The sequence below is a fragment of the Mus musculus genome, chromosome 14 (genome assembly GCF_000001635.26).
Source record: "Mus musculus strain C57BL/6J chromosome 14, GRCm38.p6 C57BL/6J".
NCBI classification, from domain to species: Eukaryota; Metazoa; Chordata; class Mammalia; order Rodentia; family Muridae; genus Mus; species Mus musculus.
The window spans coordinates 99,076,634-99,100,962 of record NC_000080.6 but is presented as its reverse complement, the minus strand read 5'-3'; the positions used below and the strand labels follow the sequence as shown (position 1 = coordinate 99,100,962).

The 24,329-nt window shown below is 40.1% G+C and overlaps 2 protein-coding genes across 15 annotated transcripts in view; one reads left to right on the top strand and one right to left on the bottom strand.

The window, feature by feature from the left end:
* The window catches only part of Pibf1 (progesterone immunomodulatory binding factor 1), a 155,476-nt gene extending 153,937 nt beyond the window's left edge, over nucleotides 1-1,539 (bottom strand). For 4 of the 8 annotated variants that reach the window (XR_001781130.2, XR_003950865.1, XR_383193.4 and 1 more), the window contains exon 1: nucleotides 834-1,076. The gene's annotated coding sequence lies outside the window, so the exon portion shown is untranslated. Of the gene's footprint in view, nucleotides 1-833 lie in introns of all 8 variants that reach the window. The other 4 variants (NM_029320.3, XM_030247885.1, XM_006519251.4 and 1 more) reach the window with 4 other exon arrangements.
* Nucleotides 1,183-24,329, top strand: Dis3 (DIS3 homolog, exosome endoribonuclease and 3'-5' exoribonuclease). Of its 7 annotated transcripts, NM_001360050.1 has the most exons (22): nucleotides 1,193-1,517; nucleotides 1,777-1,844; nucleotides 2,123-2,280; nucleotides 3,185-3,378; nucleotides 4,133-4,206; nucleotides 5,623-5,790; nucleotides 9,471-9,635; nucleotides 10,885-10,998; nucleotides 11,208-11,345; nucleotides 12,055-12,201; nucleotides 13,113-13,229; nucleotides 13,473-13,574; nucleotides 14,852-14,916; nucleotides 15,005-15,089; nucleotides 16,809-16,936; nucleotides 18,227-18,313; nucleotides 19,581-19,737; nucleotides 21,084-21,298; nucleotides 21,407-21,575; nucleotides 21,677-21,835; nucleotides 22,579-22,701; nucleotides 23,498-24,329. In NM_001360050.1, exons 3-22 carry the CDS (start codon nucleotides 2,177-2,179, stop codon nucleotides 23,579-23,581), a joined length of 2,595 nt encoding a protein of 864 aa, NP_001346979.1. In that variant the 5' UTR covers nucleotides 1,193-1,517; nucleotides 1,777-1,844; nucleotides 2,123-2,176; the 3' UTR covers nucleotides 23,582-24,329. The 7 variants fall into 7 exon arrangements, 6 of the variants coding, with proteins under 6 accessions (XP_017171701.1, NP_001346979.1, NP_082591.2 ...); NM_028315.2 differs by lacking the exon at nucleotides 1,777-1,844; NM_001360051.1 differs by lacking the exon at nucleotides 3,185-3,378.

Below are 24,329 nucleotides of genomic sequence, written 5' to 3'. Positions count from 1 at the left end.
GCATTAAAGAGACACCAAGGATCGCCTAGATCATTAGGTATTGGAAGGTCCCAAATGTAAGCCAGATTAGTGTTCAAATCAAACAGACTCACTAAATCCTATCATGAACTCACCCATTGTCCTGTGTGTGTGTGTGTGTCTCGGGGCAAGAATCTTACTTGAAGGTAACAGATAAATAAAGTCATGTAAAATAGAAAGGATAGCCCTATAATACTAAGTTTCAAACTCAAGGAGAGGTTGATTTTTGTCACTGAAGGTCCTCACAGAAGTAGTATTGAAATCTGGACACAGAGAGAAAAATGTTGGTATGTCGGTGGAGGGTTTATAAAGCAAGACTTACATGCCAGGTTTAGTTTTACAGTTAAGGCATCACCGAAAAATTTGAAAACAGGCTCAGAGTGCGACAAAAGCATTTTTAAATAACTTGAAAAACCTAAAGAGGTTAGAAGGGTACAAACTCGAATATTCTGAATAGCACATTTTAGCCTTCACAAGGCTTTTTGTAACTCCCTTGTTTAAATACGACACGATTTAGTAAAATAGTTATAGAACTAGCTATTTCAGTTTCTCTAAGAGGAACGCTAAAGAAGGAGGTCTGTGTGGTGGGGGGGAACAGGAAGAGCTTCAGTACAATCCGCCTCTTTCCTTTTTAAAGGGAAAGGATTGGGGGGGAAAAAAAGTAAAATAAGAAAACAAATCCTTGCGTGAGTTACCAAGGACCAGGGACCGGCTTCTCCCTCTTTGATTAAGAAATCCGTACATTCTAAACTTCCTACATTTTAGCATCTCTGCGCCGCGTGAGAAAGAAAGGGAAAAGGATTCCTGGAAGCTACCTCTCAATGGTCAGTAACTCCGCATATAAGGATAACACCAGCTTCACCCGGACTCTTGGAAGAACCAATGGCGTCTTCAGTCAGCAGCTCAGGCTGCCACCCCTCAACAGGTATCTCGGGGCTACCGGACCGTTAGGATCGGTCACCAAGACAACCACACGCCGTGCCCCAGAAGAAGTCGGAAGAACCTGGGGTGCGCAGGTACCCAAGCTCACTCCTTCCCGGAAGCCAGTCGGAAGCGGTGCAGGCTGGGAGCTGTAGTCCAGAGGAAAGCCCCGCCCACCGGCGGGAGGAAACAACCAACACTCGCCCAATCACCGCGACCGTCGGGGAACGAACGCGCCTTCGTGTTTTCTCGCGAGAGTGACCTCACCAGCCAGCGGGCAAAAGCGGGAATGCGCGTGGCCGCGCCTCGGTTTCTTAGCTGACGGCCGGGATCCCACGCCGCGAGGCGAGATGCTCAGGTCCAAGACGTTCTTGAAGAAGACCCGCGCGGGCGGCGTGGTGAAGATCGTGCGCGAGCACTACCTGCGGGATGACATCGGCTGCGGCGCGCCGGCTTGCTCGGCCTGCGGCGGGGCGCACGCGGGCCCGGCCCTGGAGCTGCAGCCCCGGGACCAGGCGAGCAGCCTCTGCCCGTGGCCGCACTACCTTCTGCCGGACACCAATGTGCTGCTGCACCAGGTGCGTGGACGCGGGGCCGCGTGGTGACGAGGGGGCGTGGCAGACAGGGACGCTGGGGACCGGGGAGGCGGGTCTTGGGATGTTGGATGGAGAGAGGCAAGTACCGTGGCTACCCTCGCTCGCATCCTGCCATCCAGGCTGAGGTACCGTTCCCTGATGTCACTTTATTTATTTATATATATATATTTTTTTTCGGTTCTTGGAGTCTTATTTTTAGACACGTTACATTTTCTAACCCCTGGTGTCTCTTCTACTTTAGATTATAAGTGCCTGGAAGCCGGGGACCTGGGCTTCTGTGGCCTCCAGATTGCGACCCCCAGGCAGCTTGTAAGTGCCTACGAACAAAAAATTGTGTGGGCCAGCATAATTTACTTATTAATAGCTCTGGTATTGCAAACTCTGTGGTCCGATTATGGGTGCTTGTCATCGTCTCAGGCCTACAGGGTCCCCCCTTAGTGACTTTGTCAAGTTTTTTCTGCAGCCAAGTACCACTTTGGCCTAACGGAGAGTCAGTGTTTTAAACTGTCACAAGAATTCAGGCTGGGCAGAGAGTTCAAGGTAGAACTGAAAACGGGGGAGTTAACATTTGGCTTTGGTTTTTTAAGATTGATGTCCTCGAACACCCGGCCATCAGAAATGTCATTGTGCTACAAACAGTGATGCAAGAAGTGAGAAACCGGAGCGCCCCCATCTACAAGCGAATCAGGGATGTGACCAATAACCAGGAAAAGCATTTCTATACCTTCACTAATGAGCACCATAAGTAAGTATCACAAAACCACAGGGCTACCTAAATTTAACAGACTTCTTGGAAAGGAATTTATCAAACACAGGCTGTAGCTTCCTGTGCTGCTTGGTGGTTACCTGGTTGTGTGGAAGACAGTGCTACCTACATAGGCTCATCTAAGGTCGCAGTGTTAGTGAGGTCACACCCTAAACCAGGATCTAGCCGCTAAAGTCGTCCTTTTACTTCTGAAATGCTCCCTTTAAGTTGTCTATTGAGTTGAATGGTTGATTCTTTGGCGATAAGAACCATCTACACTCCTGTAATCCCATATTATGTGAGTGACAAATATATAGGAGAAAAATGTGGGAGTTTGTGATTAATAAGCTTTATCTTACATCTGATTTATTGAAATTAAATTTCTAAACATAATGAGCTGCCTGTTATATTAAACAGTAGATAATATGTATCTATGATGCTTAAAGTCACTTTCTCAGCTTTGACATTATTAACATTTTGAACTGAGTATTTTGTTGTATGAAATTTTCTTATGCATCGTAGGTGCTTTGCAACCTGCTTATGCCAAGTATGTGCAAATAGCACTCTCCTGTCAGTTCCAAGTTTCCTGAACCGGAATGTTCAGGAACATGGAACTTGGAACTAAGTTCCGCAGGAACTAAATGCACACACACACACACATACACACACACACACACACACACACAGACACACAAACATACACACTCCTAGAGAGGAGGAGGAGGGGGTGGGGGAGAGAGACAGACAAGACAGACAGATAGATAGATAGTCAGTGTGTCCACCTGTGGGCTGCTCATTCATTGTGCCTCCTTAAACTCCAGTGGCTGTGGAACATTTATGTCCCAGAAGTTTTGACCCCACTGGCTAGCTTTTGTTTTGTGTTTCCTGTCGCTTTTACATTTAGAGAAACCTACATCGAGCAAGAGCAGGGAGAGAATGCCAATGACAGGAATGACAGAGCCATCCGAGTCGCAGCGAAGTGGTACAACGAGCACCTGAAGAGGGTGGCAGCAGACAGTCAGCTGCAAGTTATCCTGATAACCAATGACAGGAAGAACAAAGAGAAAGCTGTGCAAGAGGGGATACCAGCCTTCACGTGTAGGTCTGAGTGTGGGTGCTTCCAAGCCTGTGTCCCGCTGTACAGAAACATTAGGATCAGGCTGCGCGGTCACATGACCCAGCTGCGTTGTCCTGGGTGATCTCATGTGGCCTTTTTACATTTGAAACAATAGTTTTCAATTTTTAATGTGGGTGACTTCCCTTATGTAAGAAGTAGGCATTGGAAACCCTGGGCTAAGGGGTAGGGGTGAACTACCAGGAGGGTGCTGGGAACAGGAAGCAGACCCTCTGTAAAGCAGCAAGTGTGTCTAGCTGCCGAGCCATCAGTCCTCTTACGTTTTAAACTTCTCAGTGAGCTAAGGAAGCAAGTTGTAGATTGTGGCTGTTAGGTTTCTCCTCATTCTTTGCAGTTGACATAGTAAAAGATGTGCATGTGCTAGACCCATTGCTCTGTTTCAGTCAGGATCACAGTTGGCATGGGTCTTGTTCCATTTATTCATAATGGCAGGTGACGGGCTGGAGAGATGGCTCAGTGGTTAAGAGCACCGACTGCTCTTCAGAAGGTCCTGAGTTCAAATCCCAGCACCCACATGGTGGCACACAACCATCCGTAATGAGATCTGAAGCCCTCTTCTGGTGCATCTGAAGACAGCTACAGTGTACTTAAATATAATAAATAAATCTTTTAAAAAAAAATGGCAGGTGTCCTGTCAAAAGACAACCATCCATGTTTCCTCACGCCTCAATACAGTGCCTAGGTACTTGAATTTAAAAATAGTAACTTATTTTTCAGGTGAAGAATACGTAAAGAGCCTGACTGCTAACCCTGAACTTATAGACCGTCTTGCTTACTTGTCCGATGAAATGGTATGTTTCAGCATGATTTGTTTTGAAAAGATGAAAATATAAAGTTAGCCATTGTGGGTAGGCTAACCATGCATACAAGGTGAAGCCTAAGGGGTGGGGGGAGTCATAAGGAGATACATAGTATTACAGCAGGCCCTATAGTGGGAAGCAGGGATTCATGCTGGGCGTCAGGAAGTTTGCAGTCTTTAGTGATGACCTAAGTAAAGGTCTACTCTGAAGTGAGACAGTAAAGATTGAGTTCTCTCCATTAAATGTCAGTCTAACAGAAAGGCTGTATAAGAGTGGGTTGGAGAGCAGAGAGCTGTGATCAAAAAGGTAACTTATTCATAAAACTGTTGTAATGGCAGTATAAGACATACTGCATCAGTGCGAAGATTGGAGGCTGAGGGATAAGCGCGGAGTTACTATAACTGACAGTTTGAAAAAAGACCACAGGAGAAATTAAACTTTTTTTTTTGTGTGTGTGTGTATATGTACTAAGTATGTACACACATATTTAGTAGTAACTATACCATTATTAAGAGGTGAATGGAATACAATCTGAAGCATTCATGAAATTCTGTCTTGTTTGGCACGTAGCTATGGTAAATGTAAATGATGACTATCGATCATAAGATCTCACAAACAAAAACTATGCAGTGGTGTTAGTCAGACCCAGAGTCCAGTGAACTTCTGTACAGTTAGAGTGGCTACTCTCAAGCTGTGGCACTTCTTTTGGTCTTCGAGACAGGGTTTATCTTTGCAGCCATGGCTGTCCTGGAAGTTGCTCTGTAGATCAGGCTGGCCTCAAAATCGTAGAGATTCTACAGCCTCTGCCTCCTGAGTACTCAGATTAAAGCAGTGCCAGCACCATCCTTAAATAGAGTTTGAAGCACTTTAAAAAAATAAAGAAACATGACTCAAGTGACTGTCCTGTTTCTTTCCTGATTACAGTGATAGCTGTTGTTACAGAGGCAGCTAGCTATCTAATAGAACACCACACATGTACCTTTTAACAGTTTCTCCCATCCTGTTTGTCTTTAGTTGCTTTACAAAACTAAAAGAATGCTGGAAGATACAAGCATTCTTTTATGGACTGGCCTTTTGGAATATATATTTTTGGATATTTTGGAGTATTCTAATAATTAGTTACTAGTTATATGTACCTGATTAAATGTAGTTTAAATATAATACTCATTATACACATTTCAACAATTCAAGAGAATTTGTGCTTAGTGGGTATGGTGTTGAACATCGATAAAAAGATACCACCTTCTTTACAGCGAGTTATTTTAGATACAAGTGGTCTGGGAAAATGTCCTGCTCTGTTCTTTTAAATTCAATTGTATATTTAATAATACAGATTTTTAAGTTGTATCAATACTTGTAGAAACAGTGTCTTAAATAAACAGACTTTCCATTTGCTTTATTTCATAGAATGAAATAGAAAGTGGGAAAATAATATTTTCAGAGCATCTTCCCTTAAGCAAGCTCCAACAAGGCATAAAATCTGGTTCCTATCTTCAAGGAACATTCAGAGCTAGCAGGGAAAATTATTTGGAGGCTACAGTATGGATTCATGGAGACAAAGAAGAGGAAAAAGAGGTACGTATGTAAATAAATGCCTTTTAAATTTTTAAAAAATTTTTATTGTTGTGGATAGCTGCAGGCTTTTCCACCCAGTCTCTTTGTTCCCAGCAATAGCAACTCTGAGAGTAATTATTTATTAATTAATTCCTAGGCCATAACCTTTTTCTTATTCCCCACTAAATGGTAACTTATTTATCCTAATTAGGTTATTCTGTCTTTCACATGGTTAGTTAGCTCTCCTCAGGTTTATGCGACTGTCTCCAGATGAATCTCCCATGTGCCTCACTCTATCCCAAAGTCCTCTTTCTCTGAACTGGAACTTCCACCTCCCTATTTCCTGTCTAAGCTAATAGACCCACAGCATTATTGACAGGTGATAAATACATATATTGCATAAGAGATTCTCTACATTTTCCTCTTTTATTTCAATGAAAAGCTTTTTCTTTTACAGTAATAAACTATATGCAATAATAAACTATGTACAATAATAATAATTATGAAAACTATCAGGTAAGATTGTATTCACAATGTTTAGTGCATTTGTATTTGGCAACTTTGAAGAAAGTGCTCTACATCTGTACTGTCTTGGTGAGCTAGAGTTCCATACCTGGATCATTTTATATGGAACTTGTATTTGTAAACCCAATATCTTCTTAGATCTAAAAATAATCCTAAGAAATTGAAGCTTAATTTTGAGACTAGCTAGTCTTCAACCCTCTCAGAGCCCTGTGAAGGAATAAATATTACCTGAATGTACAGGAAGTTTAGGCAAGCAGCTTCCAAAACTAGAAAAATAGAGAAAGCTGGCTGCCTGGCTGGTTCCCCAAAATTTCTCTGTAACATTGGAGCATCTACAGCCCTCTGTCCCAGAATATCTTATGACTTTGTCTTGGCAAAGCAGTCGACCTCCCTGGTCTCGTTTGTTCGGTTTGGACAGTATTCTATCAGCAGTTGAAGCATGGACAGTTTGTATCTATAATATATCTGAATTGCCTGTCTATTTACTATCTGTTCAACTTTGAAAATATCTTGCTGTAATTAACTAGAATAGTATCTAACATGACCATGAGTTTGATTGTCTAACTACTAACTTGCTTTTCTTACTTAATTCTTGGCAGTTTGTAATAGTAGATTTCAAAAGGACTAGAACTTAACATTGCGGATTTAAGAATTATGTAGGTATAATACCTTAAACAAGAGCTGAAGCATATACATAGTATGTTGTAATAAAATGTAATCTTCATTTTGTATCAGTGTACAAAGATCTGTATCAAATGTACAACTATTTGGCTTGTTGATGTTCTTTGGTCTAAGAGTAGACTCAATAATCAACCCTTTTATCCTGTTATTCCTATGTGTCCCGTCCCTGTCCCCCCCTTTTCTTTTCACCCCGTTTGGGATGAGCCATCTACCTGTCTTTTGGGAATGGGATGTGGCTCTCTTAAAATCTCTTCCGGCTGATTGGGAGCATTGTTTCCCATTTGAGAGCTGTGACCAGCTCTTAAGAAAGCCAGCTGTTGCATTTGCTGTCCAGTCTCTGCTGAGAAAGTTCGGGGCTTAACTGACGTCCTACCTGACTAGAACAGTCTTACTGATATTGGACCAATTGGGTCAACAGCTTTCATTAAAGCTGTCCTGGATGCAGAATTTTGAGGGAACAGCATTGAGGCAGTTTGAGGTAGGATCAGGCAGGATGCTGGAGTAAATATCCCTCAGCGTCTCAGCATCCCTGAACGTGAACCTTGTCAGGGCTGCGTTGACTTCGTTGGTGTAAACATAAACAGATGAGTAATGCACAGCTCTGCAATAACTGAACAGTGCATGAGCTGTGCAGTGTGCGCCATTCAGCTAAAGAGGGCTCCCGGCTCTCTGCTTGAGATGGGAAGGCGCCTGTCTTTTTTATGTTAGTTTGGATTGAATAACCAACCTGTAACAAATTTTTTATCTATGCCACTTAAAAGGATGGGAATATTAAGTCTTGAGGATTCTGTAGCCAACAAGGTTTATTGACTATGCATAGCTGAATTTCTAGCTGGAAACATTTTCACCTGTCAACCAGTTTCAGAGCTGTTCCGTGAAAAGGGACCAGCACGTACTTGACCTGGTCTGCTCTTGATTTCTTTCTTGCCTGCAGTCAGGTTCTTCACGGAGTCTGTCCCTGTTAAATCTCATTTTATCAGTGTGAATGGAATCGGCAGCATTTTCTCCTCCGTTGAAACAAAGGCAGAATCCTCCCCAGTGCAGCACATCCCTGCTTTCTATGCTGAGGTCCTACCCAGAATCCAGTGAATTGAATTTAGGACCTCTGCTTGCTCCAGTCGGCCCCGCTCCCTTTGGCCCAAAGATTTATTAATTATTATAAATAAGTACACTGTAGCTGTCTTCAGATGCACCAGAAGAGGGTGTCAGGTCTCATGGATGGTTGTGAGCCACCTTGTAGTTGCTGGGATTTAAACTCAGGACCTTTGGAAGGGCAGTCAGTGCTCTTACCTGCTGAGCCATCTCACCAGCCCTGATTTGGTCTCTAAAGACAGGGTTTCTCTGTGCAACCCAGGCTGTCCTGGAACTCACAGAGATTTGTCTGCCTCTGCTTTCCTAGTGCTGGGATAAAGATATTTGCCACCACCGCCTGGCTTTCACTTTTTATTTTTAGTTCGTGTGTGTATGTATGTACATTTGAGTGTAGAGGACAGAGGACAGCCTTAGTTGGTGGCCTTAGAGTGTCCTGGAAAACAGGCTTTGTTTTGACCTAGAGCTTATCAGTTGGGCTGGACTGGCTGTCCAGTCAGTTCCAGAGAGGCTGCTGTCTCCACCTGCTTAGGACTGAATGGCAGGCATGGAGCACCGTGTCCAGGAGTGTCTGTGGTCTGAGGGCTGAAATTCAGATCTGCATGCATGCAGGCAGCACTTCATGGCACAGCTCCTTCTCAGGCTTACCTGCTGCTTCTAGTCGGTAAGGGAGGAGTAAGCAGTCAGGCAGCAATGACTTCATGAGGCCAGTTGTTTCAGAAGTTTCGGGGACTCACTATTAAAGAGAACCGTCAAGTATAGTTCTGTGTTCTGTATCTACTTTTAATAAATAGTATTTACATAACAAAAAGAGCTTCACAAACATGAAAGCAGGTAGCAGCCAGCCCTTAGAGTGTGTGCTGTTCATCAAGTTTGTCTAACTTGACTCGGAGCATTTCACTTAGTCTTCAACCCAACCTATGAAAGCTCTGGTGTTTTCCTTTTTACCAACCAAGGTACTGAGATTGAAATAGCTTGGTTCTCCCAAATGTTTTATACACATTGTTTATGGTGGAGTCATAAACAAAACCCATATACTTACTGAACTGTTTTTCTCATTAAAATTTAAAAATTAAGATTATGAAATGAAGAGTAGTATTTTTTAATTTTGCACGACTAATGTTGTGTATATTTGATGTGGACTGTGAGTTGTGGGTATGATGTGAAATAAAGGACATTTTCCGGTCTCCCTCCACCATGGGCTCTGGGACCAAATTCAGATCACGTAAGTTTGTTTAGCATTCACGTTTACCCAACAAGCCCAACTCAGATGATGATTTTAAAATAGGAAAAAACATAGAGAGATAGATATTATATGCAGTAGTTAGACTATAACCTTCTGTTAGATAGCTTTCATTATTCTCATTTAATCTATTTCAAGGCATGGCATTTATTGGTTTCCACAGATACTTATACAGGGAATTAAGCATCTAAACAGAGCTGTGCATGAAGACATTGTGGCCGTGGAGCTACTGCCCAGGAGCCAGTGGGTGGCACCGTCTTCCGTGGTTTTAGACGATGAAGGTCAAAATGAAGACGATGTGGAGAAAGATGAGGAGAGAGAACTCCTGGTATGAGAGAAAGCAAGTCTTGGTTTTTGTCCTGTTGTACTGTTTAACATGCCATTGTTTTTATAGTTATTGAGTAAAACCATAGTTCTGAAATTTTTAACAATTGTATTCATTTTTATATGTATGGGTCTTTTGCCTGCATGTGTGTCTGTGTAACATGAGTGTGCATTGCCTGCAGAAGCCAGAAAAGCATGTCAGGTCACCTAGAGTTAGAATTCCTGATAGTTGTAAGCAGTCAGTACTCTTAACTACTGAGCCATCTCTCCCAAATTCTGTACTTTTAATTTTATTACAAGTTATGTACGTAATTGATTTCTGTTTTAACTACACAAACTTGTTTTCTTTTAATGACATTACACTTAAATGAGTTTTAAGTATTTCAATTTGTGAATCAAGTGGATGTCTGTTACATTCTGTATATGGTCTGAATTAATGCAGTTTAAGTAAATAGAAATGTTGAAATTCCTGAACATTTTTTGCAGTGTTAAAATTGTTTTAGAACATGTATTTCTGGATCTTTGTATTTAGACATGCTTAGTTAACCTGTTTCTACTAATATACTTATTGGAAGAGTGAGTTATTTCTTATGCATTACTAAGTCTTCCAGAGATGACCTATTTACCCATTTTATGAGGATAGCACAGGTCTAGCATGTGTACCTCTTTAGTTACAGTCAGTTTCCTGAAGTCTGACTGTAACATTACTCTTGCATAATACAATCCTCCGGAATTGTTAGAGGTCTAATATTATAGGGTCTGTTTTTAGTGGTTAACATTTTTTATTTGACTTTTAACTTGGGGTAAGATAGAACTGTTAAAGATATATTTACTTTGTAATGGGTTTCATACAACATAACATGCTCTTCACCATAACTACATAGTGAACTAATTATTAACTACATATATCTAGTTAGTCTAAACTGGTATTAAATCTTAGTCTCATAATTCTTAGACAGTGTGTTTTGTCAGTAGACCATCACATTAAGTTTGAAAGCCCTGAGCTCTGACACATTCACTCAGCTATGTGCATCTTGGCATCATTCATAGAGTGCTTTATTATCATGGAACAATTAGCATTGTTCAGAGGTTTGCTTGTGTCTAGAACTTTGAAGCATAAAGGTTCTGAATTCCATGTCATTGTGTGCTACTTGAATGTGTTAGTATCCATATGCATATTCTAATTTGGAAGAAAAATGACTTCATTTTACTTAGAAGACATATAACTAAAGATTCTTGTTTTTATATTTCAGCTTAAGACTGCTGTAAGTGAAAAAATGTTACGGCCTACAGGTCGAGTTGTGGGGATAATAAAAAGGAACTGGAGACCGTATTGTGGCATGCTTTCCAAGTCTGATATTAAGGAGGTAAGCAAAGCACTTGCTATCAGTGTTGAAAAGTGATAATGTCTGACTAGACTCCACAGCTCTCCCTTTGCCCTTTTTCCAGCTTTGCTGTGACTATAAATTGGTTTTCCTCAGTGAGGGCTGTAACTCAGTGAGAGTGCACTTGAAGAGCATGTGCTAGAACCTGTGATTGGCCCAGGACTGTAATTCTTCTTTTTAATTTTCTCTAGTCAAGAAGACATCTCTTTACACCCGCTGATAAGAGAATTCCACGAATTCGGATAGAAACCAGACAGGCTTCTGCGTTAGAAGGACGGAGAATTATTGTCGCTATTGATGGTTGGCCTAGAAATTCTAGATATCCAAATGTAAACTTAAAATATTAATTTTATCTTTGTGTATTTAATTAAAAATTTATAACTAATACTGATTTTTAGTTAAAATACGGTACTTACATGTACACAAATATTTCATGATTATCTATTTGTAGCATCGATGAATTTTATCTAATTCCAGTATAAGTCATGTGGCTACTTTTACTCAAATTGCTATAAAATCTTTACTGACAAACTTTATGGAAGAAGAATGTGGGTCAAATAAATTTTAATAAAACTTTGAAGCTATCTTAAAGTATATGTTGCATTGAAGGTTAAGGGGAACTAAACGTATGCATTGAGGTCTAAAAGTCAGGCCCTCAAAGACAGTTAAAAGTCTTGTTTTTTCCCCTAAACACTTTTGATTTACTAAAGGATTTTTTGCTTGCTTATTTTATTTGTTTTCATGTGAATGGGCCTTTGTGCAGGGAGGCCAGCAGGTGCTGTCAGTCAGTCCTACAGCTGTGCTAACTGATGATCACTGTGAGCCATCACGTGGATGCTGGGAGTGAACCTGGCTCCTCTGCTAGAGCAACAGTGTTCTTGACCACTCCACCCCAACACGCTGTTTTAATATACTGTTAGCGAACAGTGTAGCACTGCCGAGGCGATACATAAAGGGATGGCCGATTGAGTACAATAAACTATGACTTAGTTGTAAAGTTGTAAAGTGTGCCTTTCTGATGACACTTTTTGATTTCAGGGACACTTTGTAAAGAATTTAGGCGATGTTGGAGAGAAGGAGACAGAAACGGAAGTGTTGCTGCTCGAGCACGATGTTCCTCATCAGCCCTTTTCCCAGGCTGTGCTTAGCTTCCTGCCCAGGATGCCCTGGAGCATTACTGAGGAGGTCAGTCAGAGCACTCTGCAGTGACGTTCACATTGCTAGCTTATCCCACAGTGTGTGTTGCTTTGTTGTTAAATTGGTGATTGAACCTAGGGCCTTATGCAAGTCAGTCAGACACTCAACCACTGGAGTAAATCCTTGGCCCTATTTTACATCTTGGTTTTTCTTTTCAGTTGGGTTTTTTACTATGTTAGCCAGTTTGCCCTGGATCTTTGTCCTGCCTTAGATTCCTGCATATCTAGGAACCAGACCACGAAGTAGTTTAATTTCTACATATGTCTTTAAATAATGTAGAAACCATGGCTGCTGCTTCACAGTTAGTTAGTTCCAGCATTATTAGCTGTTTACTGTTCTAAAGGTAGTGGAGCCTGGGAGTATGGAGACTAAAAATGAGGCAGACTAAAGTCCTCTGCAATAGCCAACTTTATTCAGAGCATCAGACAATTTATACTGAGGGTTGAATATAGGTAATCAAGTAAGGGGTACAATTACATGGACAAGTCACATGTGTCAAAAACATGTTTTTTCCAAAGAGGCATTTAAGCAAATAACAATAGCCAGCTGTGATGAATAATCTAAACTCACTCCTATCTCTACAACTAGGAGCACGGAAGCATAGTCCAAGAGCAGTTTCATGTTTCTAAAGAAATGATGTTTCTAAAGACTCTTGTTTTCCTGGAGTTTTCTCGTCAGCACTCAGGATTCTCTTTTTAAGGTGTTACAGGAATCATTTGCTCTTTTCATTGAAAGATGATGTCTCCAGGCTGTAGAATTAGGAGCTAGCATAGAACGAGTGTCTCTACAACATGGAAAGCCGACTTATTTTTATGGAAATATTGGTTTCCCAAAGAGCAGTGTTGCGATTGTATCCTCCTGGTTTTCTGTTGTGTTTTCTTTAACATTGTATTTTCTAGGACATGAAAAACCGAGAAGACCTGAGACATCTGTGTGTTTGCAGTGTGGACCCTCCAGGGTGCACTGACATAGATGACGCTCTGCATTGTAGAGAGCTCAGCAATGGAAACTTGGAGGTACTGATACTTACTGTCTCTACACTCTTAGCTAATGTGGTTCAGTTCTAGGGTTCATTGCATTTTGATCCGGGACAGACTATAAAAGTATAGCTGTAAAAACCAGTAGTCATATGTCAGAGTTGAATTAGTAGGTGTGACCAAGTCCATTTTCTGTTTAGCTACATTTCTTTTGATCTAAATCCCATTGTAAGTCAACTATTAATTATGCTGAGTGACATCTTTTTATTTTATCTTTTTAAGGTTGGTGTTCATATTGCGGATGTTAGCCATTTTATCAGGCCAGGAAATGCGTTGGATCAAGAATCTGCAAGAAGAGGAACAACTGTTTATCTTTGTGAAAAGGTAAATATATTAGCTTTCAAATATTATACTGATCATGGCACTTTGCATTGTGTTTTGTTTTGATGGGCACGGGGTCTTGATTGCCTCAAACTTGATTTTCCTCCCTCAGTGTCCAGAAGGCTGAGCCAGGAATTTTTGGTTTCATGAGCAATCACAGTCTAAAGTAAATACATGATATATTCATCTAAAAGCAATGCATGGATGAAGGTGTCCTAGGTCACGGAGAATATTGCATTTTATGGCCTGAGGCAGTGGCTCTGTTGGTAAAGCACCTGCCACCCAAGCGTGAGGGCCAATTCCATTTCCAACGGCCACCCAGAAACGGTGTCACACCGTAATCCTAGCACTGAAGGTCATTGGCCAGCAGAGCAAATCAGCGAAGTCCAGCTTCAGTGAGACTCTGTCTCAAACAAATATAGTGGAATGTGATCAAGGAATTGCCTGATATTAGCATCATGGACATGTACATATGCCACACTCAAACACAAAAATTGTAATTTGCTATTTAGTGGTCCAAACACTTAAATATAGTTGATATAAATTATGTTCTTTAAGTATGATTTGCGGAGTGGGGGCACTGAGGAGGTGGCTTAAAAGTTAAAAGCCCTGGCTCTTTTCCAGATGACTGAGATCAATTCCTACCACCCACATGATGGCTTATAACAGTGTACCTACATTTCCAGGGGATCCAGTGTCCTTTACTGGCCTCCTTAGTTAGGTACCAGGCATGCACATGTTTGTGTGTGTGTATGTGTATGTGTGTGCGCAAGCATGTATACATGTATACACATACAATTAAAAGCCTTTTAAAATATTAGTTTTATAAATTTATATAGACCAGATGATGAAATAGGAAGAGAGGAGGAAAGGGTAATATTTTATAAATTCATGTTCAAAGTATACTGTAAAACTCAAAAGTTTATTTTTTACTTTGAGTATATTTAAAACACTGTAGGTGTGGTTTAGCAGTGGGAAAAATCTCTGTTGGTAAGGGTTTGTAAGTTACTAGGTATCAACTTACAAAGACCAGAAATTTCAGATTTTGACAGGACAGGTAGTGGGACTGAAAACTCAATCAGATGGCACAAATGCCACCCTTACTGCCTTCTGTAACAATTTTGTGTCTTTTCCTGCCATCTTTATTATTTTCTTAATTCTCTAGTTAACATGTCCAGATCAGGCCCTGCCCCTTGCTGCTCCCCGGTACTATTTGCAAGTGGAAATTACCTATGACTGTGCCTGAGTGACTGAGGTTTGTTGTCCTCCCTCTCTTCCAGAGGATTGACATGGTTCCAGAGTTGCTCAGCTCCAACCTCTGTTCCTTAAGATCCAACGTTGACAGGTATTTTGGCATTGTTTTTTGATAAGAGTGACTTGTTAACTACATTAATTGATTCCCATAAACCAATACCATCTCTTTTTCCCTAAAGGTTGGCATTTTCCTGTATTTGGGAAATGAATCATAATGCTGAAATATTAAAAACGAGATTTACCAAAAGTGTCATTAATTCAAAGGTTAGTGTTATGATTCATTTCTGATATTTCAAATTTTTTGTGCTCTTAATTAACAATTTCTTAGATACTTTTGAAAAAGTTAGATTCTATAAAATTAAAAATTTCCAGTGTTAATAGTAGTGTCCCTAGTTTGTTTCAGGATTTAAAATTTGATTAATTATTGATGTCATCCAAAGGTTACTTTACGTAGTAATTGGCCTGTATTTATGAACTTAGAACCTACACACCTCAACTAAAGAACTTTAGGCTGTAAGTCATTAATCATAGTAATGGAGATTATTTGTAGTTAAAAATGTTACTGTTTGAAAATTTTCATGTGCATTATGAATACCATCAATTATAGTTGGATTCCAGTAGAACTCATCTGAATTTATATTCAACAGAATAGAGCGGTTTTTTTGTTCTTAATTTTTTCACCTCTCCCTGTATTCTCTTCCAGCCATCCTCATCTTGTGCTAAATAACTAATTCTCCAGTGTATGCCACATGCTTTTCTTGTAATGACGTTTTCAGACAGTCAGGTTTTTAGTTCCCAGTTAGTATCACTCTGTTCTGATGACTAGCTATTACCAGCACAATGCTGTGCGAATGATTTCGACCTTTAGAGATTCATATTTTTAGAGTATTTTGAGGTAATAATCCTCTGAACAATAGTTTTTTGTTGTTGTTTTATCAAGACAGGGTTTGGATGTGTGTAGCCAAAAGAGATCTGCCTGCCCCTCTCTCCTGAATGCTGGGATTAACTACCACCAACCTGGTGGCATAGTTGTTTTAACAAACTTAAGTAAATTAAAATGAAAAATTAATGAACATACAGACATTTTTCTGGAAAGAGGTCCTCTGAGGAACTTGACTTAGCCTGTATTGAGTCACTCCCTTATGTGGTTTATGAATTTTAATTATAAAGCTACTTTTATCTTTTAATAGCTTTCCTCCTGGATAGAAATAAGAGCAAAAGCAGCTATTTCCATATTTGGATTATCTGTTACTAGAGATTGCTTTGAACTTTTATTATTTCTAGCCCATTTTGGGTTCTGTTTTGTTGTTTAGTCCTGTAAAATACTTTTAGACTCTTTGTGTTTGCCAGAGAGTAGGGGAGTAGTAATCCTTTGGAAAGGATGTTAGAGACTAGCCTGAACCTGCCTTGTGTTTTATTCTAGTATTTCCTAAAAATATACTGGTTTAAATAGGGAAGTACTAAAAAAAAAAAAAAAAAAAAAAAAAAACTGCCATTTTCCTTTATTTTAATGGAAATTGTTCATGTTATATAACGATTGCTTGAGTTAAGCAAACTAGAAATGTAGTATTGCTATAGATGTCTCTTTTTACTTATTTTAGGCTTTCTGTATGCATGGATATTTGTGTAGTGGGAATGTGACATAAAATAATAGTTTAGAGGTATGGAATATATAAAAAGCTTGCTGTGCAAGCCTGAGTACACAAGGTAGGATTTCCAGAGCTCACAGAAAGCTGGACATAGTGTACAGATCTGTAATTCCAGTGTGCTCCTGTAAGGACACCAGTGGACCTGCTATCCTGGCTTACCAAGCAGTTAACAAGAGGACAGGGAGAAACCGTACCTCTGACCACTGTATGTGTGTGGTGGCTCGTGTGGCCCAGGACTAGCATGAATACACACACATACACCGAGTGTGGGTCAGATGGTATAAGTGCTCTCATCAGCCATGAGAATTGTATTAACCTCCAGTTTCTTTCCTAGGCTTCTCTTACGTACGCGGAAGCACAGATGAGAATTGATTCGGCGGCTATGAATGATGATATTACCACTAGTCTCCGTGGACTCAATCAGCTGGCTAAAATTCTAAAAAAGGGAAGGATTGAAAAGGGGTATGTTGTAAAAATATTAATACAGGCTTTAATCAGTTACAGTGTTGAGCTGACATTTGGTTTCTCTAGTGTATATTGTTAGGACAGTGGTTAATTAGCTGGTAGACTCTACGTAATAGACTTTGATCATGGCCATTTGCCTTACCATAACAGGCATACAGGAGTGGCAGCACAAACCTGTTAGAAAGAAGGCAGTTAAAAGGGGCTGCGATCTTGAAAGACTGCTGTAAGAGGAAACCATGTACAAGAGCCTTTCAGAGGTTGGTCCTGAGGTTTTGCCACCAGCAGTTAAGAAAAATGGTTTTTCTGGTGATGTAAATGCTGCCTCTGGACTGCTCATACAATGTGCCTAACATAAATTCCTGAATATTAGCAAGTGAGCATTTTTACATACTCCTAGCCACAGATAATGCTAAGCAACCATGTGTGGTCTGTGACGACCATATTTGAATAATTAAATATGGAATTTAAAACTTTACAGATTAGGTATTTGAATGAGAACAGTTATCAAACTAAAGTGTAAGGTTAATGCTCTTTCTTACCTCCTCTATGATGGATGCTCCAACCTTTAATTAGCCCAGTGACACCTGCCTTCAATCTATGCACTCAGGAAGCAGAGGCGAGTGGATGTCTGATTTCTATTCTAGGCCAGCCTGCTCTAAATACCTAGTCCAAGTCTAACCAAAGCTAAAAGCCCGTCTCAAAAACTGAAAGAACATAACAAAAACCATCAACCAACAAGCAGGCTTTCGGGTTGATTTGGAACTTGGTGAAAGTAGCAGCACCTCTGAGGACACCTTAGTGTGAGCCCTCGGGAACTCGGCGGAGGAGGACATCATTAGAACCACACAGAACCCTTAGCACAGTGTGTTCTCTGACCTACAGCAGTCTCATGGGACTAGCCATCAGTGCCTACGACGTGTCGTGGGAGATGTTTCACCAGTTTCCAGGCAGTTGCCTATGCAGCTTCTCTGGCTAGCCTGCAAGCTGCTCTGGTCCTCCCGTCACTGCCTTCACAATACTTGGTTTGCCACAGAAGATGAAATATTGGAAGTTTGCCATTTTTAGCTGCTTTTAAAAAAGTGGTTGCATATTTATGTAGCTTAATAAAAACATAAAGATTTAGGCTTTATTTTAAAATCGAACATAAAGCTTTGTAGATGGTCATAAAGCCTTCCTAAGAAAAGCTCTTATATCCTTATACACCCATTTTCTGTTTTAAAGAAATTACGTGTAGAATCTTTTCTTTGTCCTTGACTCCTCTGACTGGTGTCTCTCATCTTTACTCAGGGCTTTGACTCTGTCTTCTCCAGAGATCCGATTCCACATGGACAGTGAAACCCACGACCCAATCGACCTGCAGACGAAAGAGCTGAGGTATGGCACCTTTACAGGCAGATGGTACACGTTACACTTAAACGGAACGGCTACTGTAGATCCTAGTCACCAGGGCGTTTATGCCTAAAACAGTTGCTACACTTAGACTATCTAGGAAGTCAACATGAACTTACTTTTTATAATATAGTATACAGAGATAGGAAGGGACCACAGCTGTACATCTGAAAGGATTAAGTTGGTGCTTTTTTGAGAGACCTAAGGGTGTTTCCCAGCATGCACACCTGCAACATGCACATAATTTTTAAAAAAAGTCTTAAGAAAATGTAAAGTTTTTGAAGCTAAATTCTTTTTTTTCTCTCACAATTCTTCATGTTTTGTTTTATCCCACTCTCAATGACAGACATTAAACTGTTTGAAGTTGGAATGCATAAGCTCCTGGTTTGATCTTTGAATTATTTGATGAAGCTAAATTCATAACTTTGATTTTACTGCTACTGTTTATATAACTTAAAGAAGTTGAAACCAGTCATTGGGTTTTCCTATATGGAAGGTTTCCTAATACTTTAAAGTTAATATGATTTAGAAATATTGTCAAGAAATGGTTTATTTTAATAATTAAAATAATTGAAAATTAATTCTGTGTATTGAGTGATTCTAGAGAAAGGAAACCATAGATATAGTTTGCAGATCACTTATTAAACTAGCTTAGAATTTAGAGTAAAGGTTGAATCAGATTATTTAAGGAATTGAGAAGTCAAAATGAAGTTTTCATGCTTCTGCTAAAAATGATCTTTATGAAGACAATGATGTTACACATCTCTCACTTAAAAATCAGTCATGTCTGTTGTCTGTGTGTGTTTGTGTATTTATACATGCATTTATAATAGAATTGAAAATATGTTAGTGATTTATTGGGAAAAATGTGGTGAGTTGAGGTAACATGTGAACTAGCTTTTAATTCTCCCCAGGAAAGTTTATTTTTATAGTCCTTTTTTGTAAGAGAAGGTATAGATGTTGTCTTTGTATTTATGTTAATAAGTTACTAAAGCTTCCATTTTTTTCCCTTTGAGTTCAGTTTGAAAAGATCCTAGCATACTAGATTTGTTCAGGAGAGACAGAGTTCATAGACTGTTAGTGTAGAAGCTGAGATGTTAAAGGATCTTAAGGTATTAAAGTAGACAGGTGTTAGATGTTACTGTTTTTACATAGGAAGTGTTTTCATCATCACTAGAAATGTCAGCTTGTGAATAATGTGAGAAGCGTCTCAGTTGCTTTCTCCTTATTTATTGATTTTCCTGACTGACAGAGAAACAAATTCCATGGTGGAAGAATTTATGTTACTTGCTAATATTTCTGTCGCAAAAAAAATTCATGAAGAGTTTTCTGAACATGCTCTGCTTCGGAAACACCCAGCTCCGCCTCCCTCGAATTATGACATTCTTGTTAAGGCTGCAAAGTCCAAGGTAAAGATTGAAAAGTAGTATGTATGTGTATTGTAATCTGTACATTACACTGAAAATTAACATTCGGGTATTTGTAACATTTCAACTGCTATAAAATAAACTAGTTTTTTTATATTAAAAAAAAATGATGTGGGGTAAGGACAGCTCTTCCTGCATACACATTGCCACGAGCTATATCTAAAATCCTTTCTGTCCAATGAGGAGTACCCAGTCCTAAAGCCAAATGATTTAACCTAAGTTATTTACAGTATCTTAGACAAAGTGTGCTCTTCCATCTCTATACATGGTGTCCTGGCTAGTTTCTTGGCAACTTGACACAAGCTAGAGTCATCTGCGAGGTCGGAACCTCAAATTGAGAAAATGCCTCCATAAAATTGGCCTGTCGGCAAGACTTAAGGGCATTTTCTTTAAGCTCACTTGTCTGACTACTGGACACTCTTCTTCCCTTTCTCTTTCTTTACTTTCATCATACTTAGGCTTGGCACGACCTAGCTTGCTTTGGTTTTCCTCGGATCTTGTATAGGCCATTTTCTCCTATTACAGGCATGTAACAAATAGCATTGGCTCCCTGGACATTACTTGAGTAGTATGGGATGAGTTTCTGGGTTTATAGTGCACTTAGGACATCTTTACACATCGACACTGCCTCAGCTCCTGGCTCCTGTGTATTGGGGCTTTTCTTTGTTTGTCTTCTTTTTCTCACTAAGACCTGGGTCAGATCAGGCAGGAGGCGGAGGCTTTCCCTGTAAGCCACAGCGCAGCAGCGGAGTTTGATGGGCAGCGCTGTGACTGCCCAGCTTGTTACTTGTCTTCACTTCTCTCTCCTTTTCTGAGGAGACACCAGGGACACTGCAGTGTCGGCAGCTACTTTATTTCCTTTCCCGCTTACAGAGAAGCAAGCGTAAGGTGGGGTGTGAGAAAGAAATGGCATGTCCTCGCCTTTGGAACTTTTCTAAAGTCTTGATACTTTCCAATGCACTCTGTTTTTAAAGCTTTAATACCATACAAAACAATCATTATTTATTTTAAGGTTATTGTAGTGCCCCTAGTTATCCGATAAAATGTATGCGTTTATACTGTCTATGCACAAACACTGTGTATTCTGTCTATTCATACTTAGTAAAGATAGGACAGTAATTCTGGCTGTGGATGCTGGTGTATGCCTTTAATCCCAGTGCGTGGGTGGGTCACAGGCAGACTGGTCTCTGAGGTCCAGGCCATCCAAGGCTACACAGTGCGACAAGTCTCTAAGAGAGGCACAGAGGGAGAGCGGGTAGGAGGGAGAGAGAGGAGGGTCCTACTAATTCTGAATTGTTTCATTTGGCGCTTCTCCCTTTTATTGACAGAATTTGCAAATTAAGACTGATACAGCCAAATCTTTGGCCGACTCTTTGGACCGGGCTGAATCTCCGGATTTCCCATACCTGAATACTCTATTAAGGATACTGGCCACTCGCTGTATGATGCAAGCTGTGTACTTCTGCTCTGGGATGGATAATGATTTTCATCACTATGGCTTAGCCTCCCCCATATACACACATTTCACCTCTCCTATCAGAAGGTATTGTTTTTCCATACAAAAGTAAAACAGATTTTTAAAAAGGCTAATTTTGAATTAAAAAATTTAAAACTAATTTGCCATCATTCTTATTTCATCTTCTGTATGTAGATATGCAGACATAATTGTCCATCGGCTATTAGCTGTGGCGATTGGGGCTGACTGTACTTACCCTGAGTTGACAGACAAACACAAGCTTTCAGATATATGTAAAAACCTCAATTTCCGGCATAAAATGGCTCAGTATGCCCAGCGTGCTTCGGTGGCTTTTCATACACAGGTATTTGTCTTTTGTCTGCAGTGCTAGGGGTGGGAAATTTTGTTCATTTTGTACTGAATTTCAGAGGAGGACTTCTAACAAGATTGTATGTTATTTTACAGTTGTTTTTCAAAAGCAAAGGAATAGTAAGTGAAGAAGCCTATATTCTCTTTGTAAGGAAAAATGCAATTGTGGTGTTAATTCCAAAGTATGGCTTAGAAGGTACAGTTTTCTTTGAAGAAAAAGATAAACCAAAGCCACGCCTTGCTTACGATGATGAGGTACTGTATTGCTGGACCTTCTTCTTTGGAAGAAAGGCATATTTTCTTTACCAATTGGCAAAACATAGCTATAAGTTGTTAAAACTTGTGTATTTATGTCCTAAGTCTCAAAAACACACGGCAGAGACTCCACATTTCATCCACTGAACTTTGCTATCACTCAGAAAGTGCCATCCCGTTATCCTTCCTCCATGCGCACGCCTTCCTTACTTCCTCTCTACTGCTGAAGGAGTACCTGCCCTGTCCTGGGGAGTGGGCTGCTTTTCCTTTTCAGTTTCCCCGGTGTATCTTATCTCACACATCCTCTACTTCACTAACTTACTAGAATTACATTTCTTAAGAAAATACTTAAAGGTGTGCTCTGTTCCTTTCCCGCAATCAGCTGATTCACTAAGGTGAACGAATGCATTATCAGGACCACCTTAGTGACAAGATGAAGTGTGCACGTTAATACATTTGAGACTGTTAGATTAATATGGGTTTTTCAGTTGAATACTAGGTGCTTACATTGTGGGTTCTTTTATTCTTTGAAAATTTCATACACGGACGCAATACATCTTGAACATATCCACCCCTCACTTTTTCCCTCCAGTTCTCTCTACAACCTAACTCATTTCCCTTCCAACTCCATGTCCTTTTAAACTGGGGAGTTTGTAATATTTAGCATTTAAATTACCGTGGAATGTAATCCAGAAGTAGAATTGAGATGCAAGTTTAAGAAAAAAATGTTTTTTTTTTCCAAGATCCCTTCCCTGAGAATAGAAGGTACAGTGTTCCATGTGTTTGATAAGGTTAAAGTGAAGATCACATTAGATTCATCAAATCTTCAACATCAGAAAATCCGCATGGCCCTTGTAGAACCACAGGTGAGACCAAGTTTAACTTACTGGTATGGAATAATAAACATTTGTGAGTGATGTTGTTAAGATCCTAAGTATTCCAAGTATTTGCATAGCAAGCCTACTTTGCAGATTGCCTGTGCTATTGGACTCCAGGCATCAGATTCTAGAGGTCCTAAGCTAACACCTGAGACTTTCCAGTCTCTTGCTTATGCCTTTACTCTAGTTTTAGAATAGACAAGTTAAGAATGGGTGCTTTTGCTCATCTTGTTTTATTTTGTTTTTTTGAGGCAGTTTCTTTCTGTGTAGCCCGCTGTCCTGGAACTTGCTATGCACCTTTAGCTCAGTACGCCTGCCTCTGCTTCCCCAGTGCTGGGATTAAAGGTGTGTGCTTCCAAGCCTGCCTAAGATACTGGTTTAAGCTTTTGATGCTTATTGTCTGCTGCATTATAAATCCATAGGTGTAAATTGGAAGAGCTGTTACATTATAAACACACTGCCCACATTGAAGCTTCTCAGGTGTCATGCTGTGTAGACAAGGCTAGCCTTGAACTTGCAGTGATCTTCCTGCCCGTTCTCCGAGTGCTAAATTGTAGGTGTGTACTTTCATATACTGGGAAAAGCTTCGGAGACCCTTGGCTTACTTCCAGACCGTGGTTACTTAGGCTGTATAATTGTGTGTGGATGCTGCAGCCTTCCAGCGTCATCTCCTCCACTGGAAAATCTGTACTGTTGAAGGTGGTAAAGGGGAAGGTGAGGTAAAAGTTACTGCTTATCCGATGCTTCTAATCCTGTGGTTTTTCCCCCCACTTATACTTTTTAGATCCCAGGAATAAATATTCCTCCTAATGTTGCAGACAAGGCTCTTACTGCACCAGGGGGAAAGAAGAGGAAGCTTGAGAAGTAGCTACGTTCAACAGAACATCCAAAGACTCAACAGCAACAAAATGGAGAGCATACTTACAGACTCCTGTGCGATAGCTACTTTTAAATACATTTCAATAATTTTAACAAATTTGCATTTTTATTGAGTTGCTGACTGAATCTATCTTATACTGTGCTTCTGCAACAACAAAAATTATGCAGAAAAATTCATTTGAATATCCATCACTTAAATGGTGACAATAACAACTTCAGAGATCTGTGATGATCATTTAAATGGAGTACTCATCTTCTCATAGAAGAGCCGATTAATATTATCTAAGTACTTTAGTAGAAAACAACCTGTCAATTTCTGAGGAAAATAACATTTTAGAAGCAAAGAACAAGCCTTTCTAAATCTTCAGCTGTCAGCGTTTGGCATTTAATCTTTTTGCCATTTTAATTTGCCTACTTACATTGTGTTCATATATTTTGAAAAGACTTCTCTACTTTACCGTGGTCCTCCGTTGTGAGTGTTGCAGGGCTATAGGAAGACAAAGCCTGGGGTACCCGCATCTGGTTTGGAACCCTGAGTTTTGTTGTTCAGTCAGCAGCCCTAGTCATGGTTGCCAATAGTTTTCCCAAGCAAGGCGTCACCGAGGAGGAAGAAAGGGGGTACTCTCATGTCTGCTTACTCACAAAAACAGATAGTGGCTTAGGAATTGTGGTTATATCCAGTTATACAGGCGAGGAGGGGCTGTGGTAAAGACAGATTAAAAGGAACAAATGAAGTC